The sequence below is a fragment of the Chelonoidis abingdonii genome, chromosome 7 (assembly GCF_003597395.2).
Source record: "Chelonoidis abingdonii isolate Lonesome George chromosome 7, CheloAbing_2.0, whole genome shotgun sequence".
Classification (NCBI taxonomy): domain Eukaryota; kingdom Metazoa; phylum Chordata; order Testudines; family Testudinidae; genus Chelonoidis; species Chelonoidis abingdonii.
Window position 1 is genome coordinate 92,643,971 of NC_133775.1, and position 12,034 is coordinate 92,656,004.

A 12,034-nucleotide genomic window follows, 5' to 3' on the forward strand; every position below is an offset into this window, starting at 1 on the left:
CATTTGCATTCAGAATGCCTGACCCATTCATGACATGGTCAATTTTTGAGGGTGTCTGACAGATTGGAAGCCAGGTAAAGGGTTTGGGGAACCCTCTCCCAAGCTCTGTTTCCCCCGTGTAACATATTGCAAGCCCCTATGGGCTGATGATAACACACTGATAAGGATGTCAGTTAGGATCGATCTTCCACTGAGTTGAACAATTTGTGAATGCCAAGGATCAGGCATACCATTAAATTCACGTACATGCCTGTCCGATTGTACTGTATGTGGTTGCAGTCCCTCATTATAGCAGTAAAGTGTGTTGTCGATTGTGTGGTGGGGAGAAAGCAACCACACATTTTAAAACATTTTCATATAGGGCCAGATTCTGCTCTCATTGACACCTGTGAACTGTGCTGATGTTAATGGAGCTGCACAGGTGTGACAGAGAAGGGAATTTGGCCTACAATGGATTTCTTTTAGTTTTCATGATCTCTTCCTCAGTAGTGCTTGGATGTCTTTGGGAATAACAAAGACAGAGTAAATTAGACACATGCCTTCCCCTGAATTGTATTTGTTATTTTTCACCTGTGCTACAATTATATCAGACCTGTTTATTCTGAATTATCACTTCAAAGGAAGATTCTTACTCTCAGCCTATGTATTTACCTATCTTCCCCATTGTATTCTCTGTGTGTCTTGGTAGTCTTGTGAACCACCTGCAGCAAATCCACAGAGATCTGCTCTGCTATTTGATACTCAGCATTTTGTAAGGCTTTAGATTATGGTGGCATTTGTTTTTTTGACACAACTGTCAGATCAAATTCAGAGTCTCTAAACTTCTCTGTGTCTTTTCATTCTTCTAGGAACAAACCAGGATGCTGGAGATGGGAATAACTGGCCCAGAGGGCCATGTGCTGAGTAGACCAGAGGAGGTAAAAGACAAATGAAAAAAAGATAAACAGTTCACCATCCTTGTTACACTGAGGCTCTTCTCCCATGAGGTTTCTGCCATACTTAAAATATTGGTGTCTAACAGTTCTATTTTATCTATACTGGCAGTTCAACCATGCTCATCATCAGTCCAGGGGAAGGGCCTTTGGTGATAAACCATGTTCAATAATGATTCAGTTTCCTAGCATAGATAGGAGTCCATGGGTCTTCCTGAAATGCAGTCGCCACAGGAAATCAGTGCTGTCAGGCGGCAGTTAGTGCTACTTCTGATGCGTTCACATTTGGTAGGTGATTCCAGTGGTGAAAGAAGCCTGAGTTCAGAGAATCAGTGCACTGAAAATGAGAGTATCTTTACTGACTCTCATATTGTAAAGGAAAATAGTGCAGACTGTACCTCCAGCTTCTCCCTCATCTGATCTCTACTTAAGGTCTAGAATGTGTTAAAATAAGACACACAAAGCCTCTGGTGGTGGGAATGGTGGATTTCCCAATTGTGAATCGCTGTCAAGACATTTAACTGGCTTATGTCTACTCTTTTTATTTGCCCATTAATCTGAGGTCAGTCTAATTTTAGATTATTTTATAAATGTCAGATTGCGGTAGCTGTGTGCTCAGAACTGTTTTTAACTTTCTACAACACATGGAAGCAAGAGAGAGAAAATATAACTGAAATCTGCTGCAGTCACAGAGAGGAAAGAGGAGTAGATGTGAAGATTTGTACTTCAGACTTAGGTTCAGAAATAAAATAAATCTACTTAAATTAATGGTATACCGACGAGGTTTATATAATATGTAGTTTATTCTCTTTGAGATGTGGGACATTAAAATGTCTCCTCCAGAGAAAAAGACCCAACGTTAACTATACCGGAACAGATCCTCAGCTGGTGTAAATTGACATGGTTGCATTGACTTCAGTGGAGCCAGGCTGATGTACACCATCTGGGGATCTGGCCCATTATTTGTTTTCAGAAGGCAAATATTGTGGTTTTCATTGTCCAAGGCTGGTTAAGGGTTATGGAATGTTTTGTTCTTGAAGGGTGATTGGCTGGAAAAATGACTCTAAAAATAGCACTGGAAGCCACAACATTCCATCCAGCTGGCTCCAGAGCTCATTGGTTCAGCAAATACACATTCATACTTTTTTTTTTCTATTTAATTATTATTTACTATTTGTCCTGTGGCAGGGCCTAAGAGCCCGAGCCCTGAATGATGACCCCATTGTGCTAGGCATTATACAAACACAGAACAAATTGCTGCCTCATCAAACTCAATCTGGGACCTGAAAATCAGTTAGGGTTCTTCCTGCCTCCTCCATCCTTGCCAGGCACAAAGATTCCTCAGTGAGAACATAGAGTGAATGGAAGTGGAAGGGCTGCATGATGCAGTAAAGAATCCCCCTGGCTACAAGTAACCCCAGCACGGCTGTACAGGGTGTGCAGCACTAAGGAGTGAAAACTCTCTTTTCAAGTGAGATTTGGATCCCTTCAGGGAGCAGAGATGTTGGATAATGAGCTGCCATTTGTACACCATCACTTGAATTACTATAATTACACTTTAAATGGGAGGGAAAGATTGGCCACTGAATTCTAAATGCTTTCATGTCTCCCAGTTGTTTGGAGGCAGTTCTCTTCTATTGCCTGTGACCTAACTGCCACTATCAGCTGAAAATCATATTGTTGAACACTTCCTATGCTTTCTATTTCCGCCTCCCAAATCCACAAAGTTTGGAAGCTCAGGGTACTTGCTCTCCAGTGTCCACGTGATATGTGTCTCTTAGGTGCCTCCGCTGTTTCAGTGGTACAGAGCCACACGGACAATCTCATCCTTTCTGTCACAGAGCTGTCTGCGTGGGATTACACACTAACCACCAACGTGGTCTCCTCACCGTGAGTCCAGATGGCACGTGTGGCCTGAACTCACTCAGCATAACCTGTCTGGTCCTGAATAGTTGCAGCCATATGGCAGATGTGCTACCTTGGTGGCTCTTAGGAATTGAGTGGGGTGGTTGACGCTATAGAACCCTGCAAAAATCAGGAGGTTTTGGGGAGAATGAGGGATACAGTTAGAACTGAGTAAGTCATTTAAAAAAAAAAAACAGTACCAATGAGTATCTGATGTGCCAGGGGTTTAACTGCATGGCTCCTCTTTACCTAAATGGGAACCATGAAGCTAAATATTCCTCTCCTCGCTGCTTTGAAGGTTTAATTCTCAAGGTCTTTCCTTGCTGTCTTCATCATGGGAACAAATGCACGGAAATACTTTGTGCATCCAGACCCACTGGGGAAGGGTTGAGTATTTGGCTGAGGCTAGCATAACCAAGTGGATGTTCAGAGCACATCCAATCTTCCAGCCAGATGATACAGGAGGAGAAATAGCACCCTTAGTATCATTTTGCAAGATGGAGGGGAAGAGGGAGTAGGTGTTGAAGCTGATTGTATACCTAGAAAATATATACGTAGACCAAGTTATACTTGTTTGCAAGCACAGCTCCTCTGTGACAGGGTTTCAGGTATCTCTGCTCTTAGAGCTCCATTTAGCACCTGCAGACATGTTAACATGCAGAAGTACAACCTCATGACCAGCTAGTAAGCATTTGTTAGGCTGGAAATAAAAATAGACATAAGGGTTCTCGGAACAAATTTCCCTTGCTGTCTGACCCATAATACTCACTTCAAGTGCTCTAGACCCATGGCTTGTGGCTATGGTCTGTGAAGGCATCCTATGGTTCTGGAACCATTGCTCCTAGGAATAATTAACTGGGGGACTCCTTGGAGCTAGAATACTAGGCTGAGGGCAAGTAACATTCAACAAAACTTGTTTGTTGAAAAGTCGACCTATGGATGACAAACCATTAGTGTTATTTCTCCTGTGTCATTGCAGTTTTGAAGGGTCAATCTAGAGTGCGACAAGCTGTGTGTGTGCCATGTTCACCATAATCACTAGTGAGGGGAATGGAGTTGAAATGTAAGGGTGTCATGTCAGTGATCATTTGATACTGCACAGTGAACTGCTCCAAAATGTCATCCCCATGGTTTGCAATATCCAAAGTTAAGAGTATTTTGCAATGGCTGAGGTTGACCCATCTCTGCATAAGGACTTACACACACTTAGGGTACGTCTTCACTACCAGCCATATCGGTGGGTAGCAATCGATTTCTCGGGGATCGATATATCGCGACTCATCTAGACATGATATATCGATCCCCGAATGCGCTCCTATCGACTCCGGAACTCCTCCAACGCGAACGGCGGTAGTGGAGTCGACAGGGGGAGCCGTGGACATTGATCCTGCGCCGTGAGGACGGTAGGTAACTCGATCTAAAATACTTCAGCTACTTCATTCACATAGCTGAAGTTGCGTATCTTAGATCGATCCCCTCCCCTAGTGTAGACCAGCCCTTAGAAGCTTGTATACTGTATAATATTTTCTTCCGCACATTTTTCATTCTGTGCCCCCAAGGACCATTTTAGCACCAAGGTGAAACATTTTTGTTGAATCCAGTAACCATAAGGACAATAGCGTAATGGGTTTGTGTGCATTGCTCAGTTTTCCAGTTGTGGGAGAAATCAGGGTTTGCAGAAATGGATGATTCAGCAAGAAGTGCTGGCTGCAGAAGGCAGCCTCTAGTTCCCCAGGGGAATTTGCATTATATGCCTATTGGTACCCTGCCTTTTTAAGGTTTGGGGTTTCCTTTTTTGTAAATTTTTTTTTAATACTGAAGCCTTAAGCCAAACTGTTGACCAAGATCTTGGAAGGCTCTTTGGAATGAAGTCAGGCTGAACGGGGGATGATGTAATTATTCAGAGAGATCCCTCATGCTGAAGTACTGAAAATTCACCTTGTTACAACAGCAAACAAGATATAAAAGTCAAGGGCTGATAATCTTGGAGGCTGAAGTGGTAGAGTAATAGCACAAACCCCCAGAACCAGAGTAGCAGCACAAACAGACTCGGACAAGGGCAGAACTACCTGAAAAATAACCAGCTGCGAATTGCCCATACAGATAGCCAAGCTTTAATAGTAAAATAAATGCATGGTGAAGCCTGTGGTAGCAGCTCAGCCCTGTGGAGAGGGAACTGAACTGGAAGCCAGGAATCATGATCCTGCTGCTGATTTGCTGTGTGACCTTGAGCAAGTCAGCTAGCCCGTCTCTGCTTCAGTTTCCACTTTTGTAAAATGAGGATAATGATGCTTACTCCCTACAGGAATCTCTTTCAGCTATATGGATAAGAAACACCATAATAAGTGCTAAATATTATTAAAGGCTGAGAAGCTGGTGAATTTGGGTGGTGAGCAGCAAAAGATCTGGATCTAGATTATGCGCAAGCTGGGGTTTACGACTCAAAGCTGGGCATCTGACTCGTAGCACTCAGATCTGTCAAGCTTTTTTTGCAAGACTTCAGTACCAAATGATCTATCTCATTCTGATCTTCTTGTTGTTTATCATTTGCATTGTGGTAGTAGGAGTACGGTTGTGGACCAGGGCCCCATTGTGTTAGGTGTGGTACAAACACAGAACAAAAAAGATGGTCAGTATCCCTAAGATCTTGCACTTTGAGTATGAGATAAAAGACAGAAGGTGGATACAGAGTGACCATAGGCAGTTGTCCCCATTATGTGAAGACCTTGGAATTTCCTGTTGAAACCCAATGGGAGAGGGATGGTCTGATGGTGAGGTTAAGAGGGAGGGCACCCATGACCAGTGAAATGACACAGCATGGTGGGCATCACCACATCGTGGAGTGGTTGGTGACGACTCCTCCTTGTGTGTTATTTGCAACCTTTGTGTCGCTGCTATGTTCCAGCTGGAGGCAGAAGCCGTCTTCCGTGCCATCACCATTGCTAGCCAGACCAACTGCCCTCTGTATGTAACCAAAGTGATGAGCAAGAGTGCTGCTGACATCATCTCACAAGCCAGGAAAAAAGGTCAGTGGCTGCTGTCTGAGATCACCCTCCTTGCCCCCTATGTGTAGCTGGAACACCTTCTGCAGAGGGCCTCTGTGTCTTTCTGTTTGTTGCTAGCAAGGAGACATGTCCCTTGAGCCATGTCACCCAGCCACTGTGAGGTTTTTCATGACTTGTTAAGTAGGGATATCTTGGAGTCCTCATGCCCCTTATGTGAAACTGAGTTTAGCAGGAAACAATTGGGTTAGAAAAAAATTGACTGCATCGCTGCTTACTTACATCCAGCCTGCCCGTGTTCTTGAACCTGGCCCCCACTGTGGTCTCTGTGCACTTAGCTGGCCAGCTGCTTCTGTAGAGTGTGCATATGAGTGAGAGACCAAGTTTGAATCAGAACTTGAAATCCATCATGGGGTTGATCTGTGGCTTGCGTAGTTTTCTGGCTAATATGGGGATAGTTTGATGTGTGGCCCTGTGTCCCAGGCCCATCTGGAGCTGACTCTGGTTGCGTGCCAGCTGCTAGCACATCAGGGATGGAGGGTTTAGTTTAAATACCAGAGTTTCTCTCTGACCATAAAATGCTCTCTCTGCCAAGCAGAGGCATATCGTCCATGTGCAAGTGATTTGCGTTGCTAAAAATATCCCCTGCCTGCCTTTTGATGTGCCAGCGCTTTCAGTGGGTGTCTGTATTGAGGTTTCAGATGTGCCTTTGAGATGTGTGGGGAGCCCCGTCTGGCAGGCTGGATGTTCCTGGCAGATAGAGGTGACTCCCCAAAGCGCATATGGGTGTATACACACATGCATTAGTTACCTCACCGTTCCCTGGTTTTCCCTAGAGATGTTAAATAAAATGTCTGTCAAACCTATTGTCCTTCTGTCCAAGTCCGGCACCCACATCTCACCTTCCTCACCACTGCCTTTGACAGGGATTAGAGAGAGACCCACAGACACACACACTTGAAAATCTTGGCTCGCTTGAGCCAACCCCTCATGCTAGCAGGCAGATCTCCATGTGTCTGATCTGTCTGGGGCCTTTACACAGGTTTAGAGAGGTTATCAGTGTGACGAAACTGAAACTGTGGAGTGCAGAGGTGGCCAGAGCTTTGATGGTGTTTGGTAAATATTTACCTGTCTGAAATGTGAAGAGAGGGAGGAGTGGGAGCGAGAGAACATGAGGCAGATGAAACTGAACAGACCCTGAGAGGTCTGACCCTTCACCCGGTGTATCAAGCTGCACTGTGTATATTTGACTCAGGTTGGAAGTTCGCATTGGGAGATCTGTTCTGGACAGAGCACCCTGCTGCCAGCCAGTGGGATTCCTGACTCCTGTCAGGTATTTCTAGGGTGCCAATCACTCAGGTAGCCGTGTGGCTGTTGTTCTTGGGGCTAGATCTGAAGACAACAGGCACAAAGGGAATGCATCTGGCAAGCTGGATTCGTACACTCGTGCTGTTACTCGCTAAATGGTGCCAGTGTGTTCAATACAAATGAGGGAAAATGCAGCCTCTGCTCCAAAGAGCTGAAAATATGCAGATGAAGTTGGGACTCAATAATCCTCAGTAGCGTGATCTGTGCTGTCTCAGTGGGTGTTCCCAGCATCGCTCACCTCCTGAGTTCTTTCCTTTCCCCTCACTGACCCCACTGGGGTTTCACCCCAGCAACTTGAGACCCCAGGTCCTTGAGTGGCAGGACCGGGATCATGCCTGGAACCTGTGCCACAGGCAAAGACTGGACACTGCTTGTTCTCCCTGCCCTCGTACGTTCCCACTTGGAGTCACATCCAGTCTGATCCACACAAGCCAATATCCTAAATCAAAATAGATAAACCAAGTGATCTGTTCACTGAAGGGCCAATTCCAGAAGCACCGGGGAAATGAGAATGCCCCCATGCTCAGCTAAAACACACACTGAGATCCATCTGTATATCTTCTCTGCAGGGAATGTGGTGTTTGGTGAGCCTATCACAGCCAGTCTTGGCACAGATGGGACACACTATTGGAGCAAGAATTGGGCTAAGGCTGCTGCATTTGTGACCTCTCCACCTTTGAGTCCAGACCCAACAACCCCTGACTACATCAACTCCTTACTGGCCAGGTGGGTGATTTGCAGGGGGAGAAAACCTCTCTTTTCCCCACAAGAATTGCACTGAAGAAATTGCTGGGGCTGTGCCAGTGCAGTTCCATCTCAGGAACCTGAGACTGTTGTGGATCTGGGGTTGTGTAGGGGGACCTTGACTCTGGATGAGTCACTGACTGAGGGGGTTGTGGACTCAGCAGCGAGGCACAGCAGGAAGAGTGGAAGCACTGGACTATTTGTTGGGTTATAAGCTGCAAAAACCCCGCAAAACCAGGGTTGATATTTGAAATGCCCCAAAGTTCTGGAGTATCTGGATCCAGGGGATTAACAATTCTAAGAGTAAAAGAGAGAGGCTTACCTTGCGGGATGCAGAATGTACTACTGGATTCTCCAACTCCTGCCATGTTGAAAATACTGAGCAAATAATAATGATCCGAGTCCCCTTGTTTTTACATGGGCCCTGTTGTAAAGAACACTTTACATGAAGGATGGTGCCAAAATCATCTACTTGGAGGGACTGCTCCTGCTACAACACAGTGTCCACAGACACTGTTCGTTTGCTACCCAGATCTGTCCATCATGTAGGAAGTTAAAGGCTTAACCCTCGTGTTTGTATATTTAACTATATACATGGTGGCTGGTCCTTCCTACCCGATGGAGGATATTTACCATTCAAAGCAATGGTATTGACTCCTGTGTTAACTGAAGGTAACTTGGACTGGATAAGCAGCGCCTGCAGAACAGGAATGAGGTGTGTAGATAGAGTTGAGTGTTGGCACAAAACTGGGTTAACAGAAGACTACAGGCCAGGATTGAGTTGTGGTGCTAACATTGTGTGGAAGGGCATGTCTGGAATAATGGGGTGCTGCCACAGTTCAGGAGCAGAAGTGGCTACGTCGTGCTGCCTGGGCAGCTCCAACACTGGGTTAGCAGGATGTGCCCAAGGTCAGCACTGAGGTGCAGTGGCAGAGCTGCGTTGAGGTCCCAGAAATGAAATAGCTGCAGATTAATATTTAAGGTACATTAGCTGAGTGGGTTGTGGGAAAGTGTGCAGAGCCCATTGCATAGACTTATCAACCCCTTCCTTCACAACAGCACCACATTTACCTGCTGCCGACCAAAAGGAGAAAAGTATGAAGAGCTTTGGGACCCACATGTGTCTGTCCCAAACTGCACTGATTTCCTCCTAGGTGCAGCCCCTTATATTCTTCTGTAGGATTCTTCAACCAGAGATCAAAGGAAGCTTTTCCCCGATCCCAGCTGGTCTCTTTGGCTTGTTTTCTTGTCCTGGTACAAAGCTGATGGCATTTATGAAGCTTGTTTTGTCGTCTGATTAGATTTCTGTCTGGGCAGTAGGTCGGACATATGGCAGAAATTGTGAAGGGGAAATAGAGATTATCAATGGATTAGAATTGAGTTTCCTAGGCCCAAACCAAGGGCACAAGGCTCAGCGTATTTGTGTCTCTGCTTTTCAGATTCACGCCCAGTCCATCTGGAAACCCAGCAATCCCTGTACTTTTTCTCCTTACCATTAGACGTAGCTTTGAGGATTGTTTCCTCCCACCTCCTCCCCCACCCCACCAGGATGACTTCATAATTATCCTGCATCCTCTCTGCTCCCTGAATACCCGGCAGCCAGGAAGTTTCCAGAGAACTAAATGCAGTTGCTGGTTCGGTCACTAGATCTGCTTGCTGCTGCCCTCTGGTGTCTTTACACACGAATATACCAGACTAGAGCACGCAGCTCAGTCCCTGCAAGCTCTTCAGGGGTGCTGTTTAAACAGGCTTAGGGACATAGAATCTAATAATAATGAAGCTTCTCTGAACAGCTGAGATGAAATGGGCTTGAAGCAAGCCCCCTGGCTTGGTTACTTTTGCTGGAGATGTCACGTGTGCAGTGATATGGCACATTTACAAGAGTGGAGGTGATCTTGGCATGTCCAAGAGGGGGCACTTTTGTGCCTGCTGCCCCAGACTCCAGAGACAAGGGGGTAGGGCCTAGGATGAGGCTGTTTATGGCAGCCAGACAGACTTGGCTCTTCCAGTGAGGTCTGTGCCCCAGTAGGGTGCTGATGATCCACTAAGGGGGTGAGCATCTTTCAGAGGTGCCTCTTTCAGATGTGCCATAAAACTAAGCTCCTGGCCACTTGTGGATATTAAAGGTCCCATGGCACTTTCCCCATGGGATGGGCTACTAACCTCAGTGTCCTGCCTACATTTCAGTTTAATTGCAATGTCTGAGCTCAGTTTTCCATCCTGTCGGTTACAAGCCACCCAGTGTGGCTTCGGCCCTCTGCAGCGGGTGTGCTCAGGCCAAAAGACTCTGCAGTGCCCCAGAGGCTGGTCCGTTGAGTGGCTTCGGTTGTGGCTACATAGGAAGATGCAAGGATATCCCCAAAGTAGAAGGGACATGGGAACAGGAGTTGGGGAAAGGAAACAGACAAAATCAGGGGCTGCTCATGCATAGAGGTCACCCCTGATCCTTCTCTCCATTTAAACTGGAGCAGATTGTGCCTGAGGCCAACAAATGTCTTACATTAACCCTTTTGTCCCCACCCAACCAGTGGCGACCTGCAGGTTTCGGGGAGTGCTCACTGCACATTCAGCACCGCACAGAAGGCGATTGGGAAGGACAACTTCACAGGAATCCCAGAAGGGACCAATGGCATCGAGGAGCGGATGTCCGTCATCTGGGACAAGGCAGTGGTAAGAAAAGGATTGGGGTCAGGGGAGGGTAACTCATCCAGGCTCCCCAGAGGAGGGGACATGGTCCTGCATGTGGTGACATCTTTCTCAATGGCAGGTTTACATAAGCCAAGCAGGCAGGAATGAGAGAGGGAATTGTGGGGGAAGTGGAGCACATTCAGGGTGAGAAGCCAGGGCCTGTGAAGCATGCGGCACTGCTGAGAGGTGGTGTGACCTAATGGATAGAGCACTGGACTAGGATCAAGGAGAGGGTTCTAGTCCTGTCTTGGTCAGTAGCCTTCTGGCTGACTTTGGTCAAGGCACTGCACCTCAGTTTTCCCCATCTGTAAAATGGAGATAATGCTACTGACCACCTTTATAAAGGGCTTTGAGAGTGTCTGATAAAAAGCTCTGTATAAGAGCTGAGTATTACTGTTATCTGTGCAAAGGAAACATACCCAAGGCTTGCTAGACTTCAGGTTTCACCTACCTCGTTTGTTCCCCTTATATCAGTTTTCAAAAGCCAGGTAATTTTTAACACAGGGATTTTCCTTTCTAAACAAATTCCAATGGGTGGGTTTTCCCCTGCGGATTCAGTGGCTGACCATTAGTAAATCCTACTAGCTTTAAAGGGGAGTGGGCATTTTAGTCTGGGCTTGTTACATTTCTGTTCTCACAGCTCTCACAAGGGGCATACTGTTTCCCTGGGAACCATCCTCTCCCTCCCCATGAGATCCTACTGAGCTGTGGAGCTATGAATGCAACTAGGGTGAAGACCCACCCGTTTTATATCTGAACAGGCCACGGGGAAGATGGACGAAAACCAGTTTGTGGCAGTGACGAGCACCAATGCTGCCAAGATCTTTAACATGTATCCACGGAAAGGGAGAATAGCGGTGGGGTCGGACAGCGACCTGGTCATATGGGATCCTGATGCAGTGAAGATTGTCTCAGCTAAAAGCCACCAGTCGGTAAGTCAGCTGCTGGCCTGGGGAGTGTTGGGAGGTGGTTGGCGTAACTGGCAGGCATGATGGGTTAGCTGCTCTGTACTGCCAAATAGGAGACTTGGATGTAAAAAAGTAACTCAGTCCTGGATTGCAATTAGACCACTCAGGTCCTGGCTCTAGGAGATGGACTGTGCTTGTCCTGAATGCTGAGTGGCACCACCTCTTGCTCTTTTAGTTCTGAGCCTGAATACAGTATCGAACGCCCCTCTGTCCTGACCTGCAATTCCCCTAGTTACTATTCCAGGCCCACATGGCTCTACTGGTGCACCTCTATGCTCACCTGAATAAAAGGGGAAGGTGCCAGTTCTGAGCTCTAGTCCTTAGCCACAGTCCTTATTCGCACCCCCTTCCATTCCAGTCTTTGGCTGTACACAGTGTGGGTGTTGGTTAGTAACAGAGTCTGGACATCATCTCAGTTGGCCAGGCT

General features: G+C 46.6%; 1 protein-coding gene across 2 annotated transcripts in view; it reads left to right on the plus strand.

Annotated features, from left to right (window-relative positions):
- Nucleotides 1-12,034, plus strand: part of DPYSL3 (dihydropyrimidinase like 3) — a 73,314-nt gene that overhangs the window by 58,046 nt on the left and 3,234 nt on the right. For both annotated transcript variants that reach the window (XM_032801479.2, XM_032801478.2), the window contains exons 7-11: nt 849-917; nt 5,743-5,863; nt 7,777-7,933; nt 10,480-10,621; nt 11,401-11,571. In XM_032801479.2, coding sequence (XP_032657370.1) covers nt 849-917; nt 5,743-5,863; nt 7,777-7,933; nt 10,480-10,621; nt 11,401-11,571 — 660 coding nt within the window. The remainder of the gene's footprint in view (nt 1-848; nt 918-5,742; nt 5,864-7,776; nt 7,934-10,479; nt 10,622-11,400; nt 11,572-12,034) is intronic.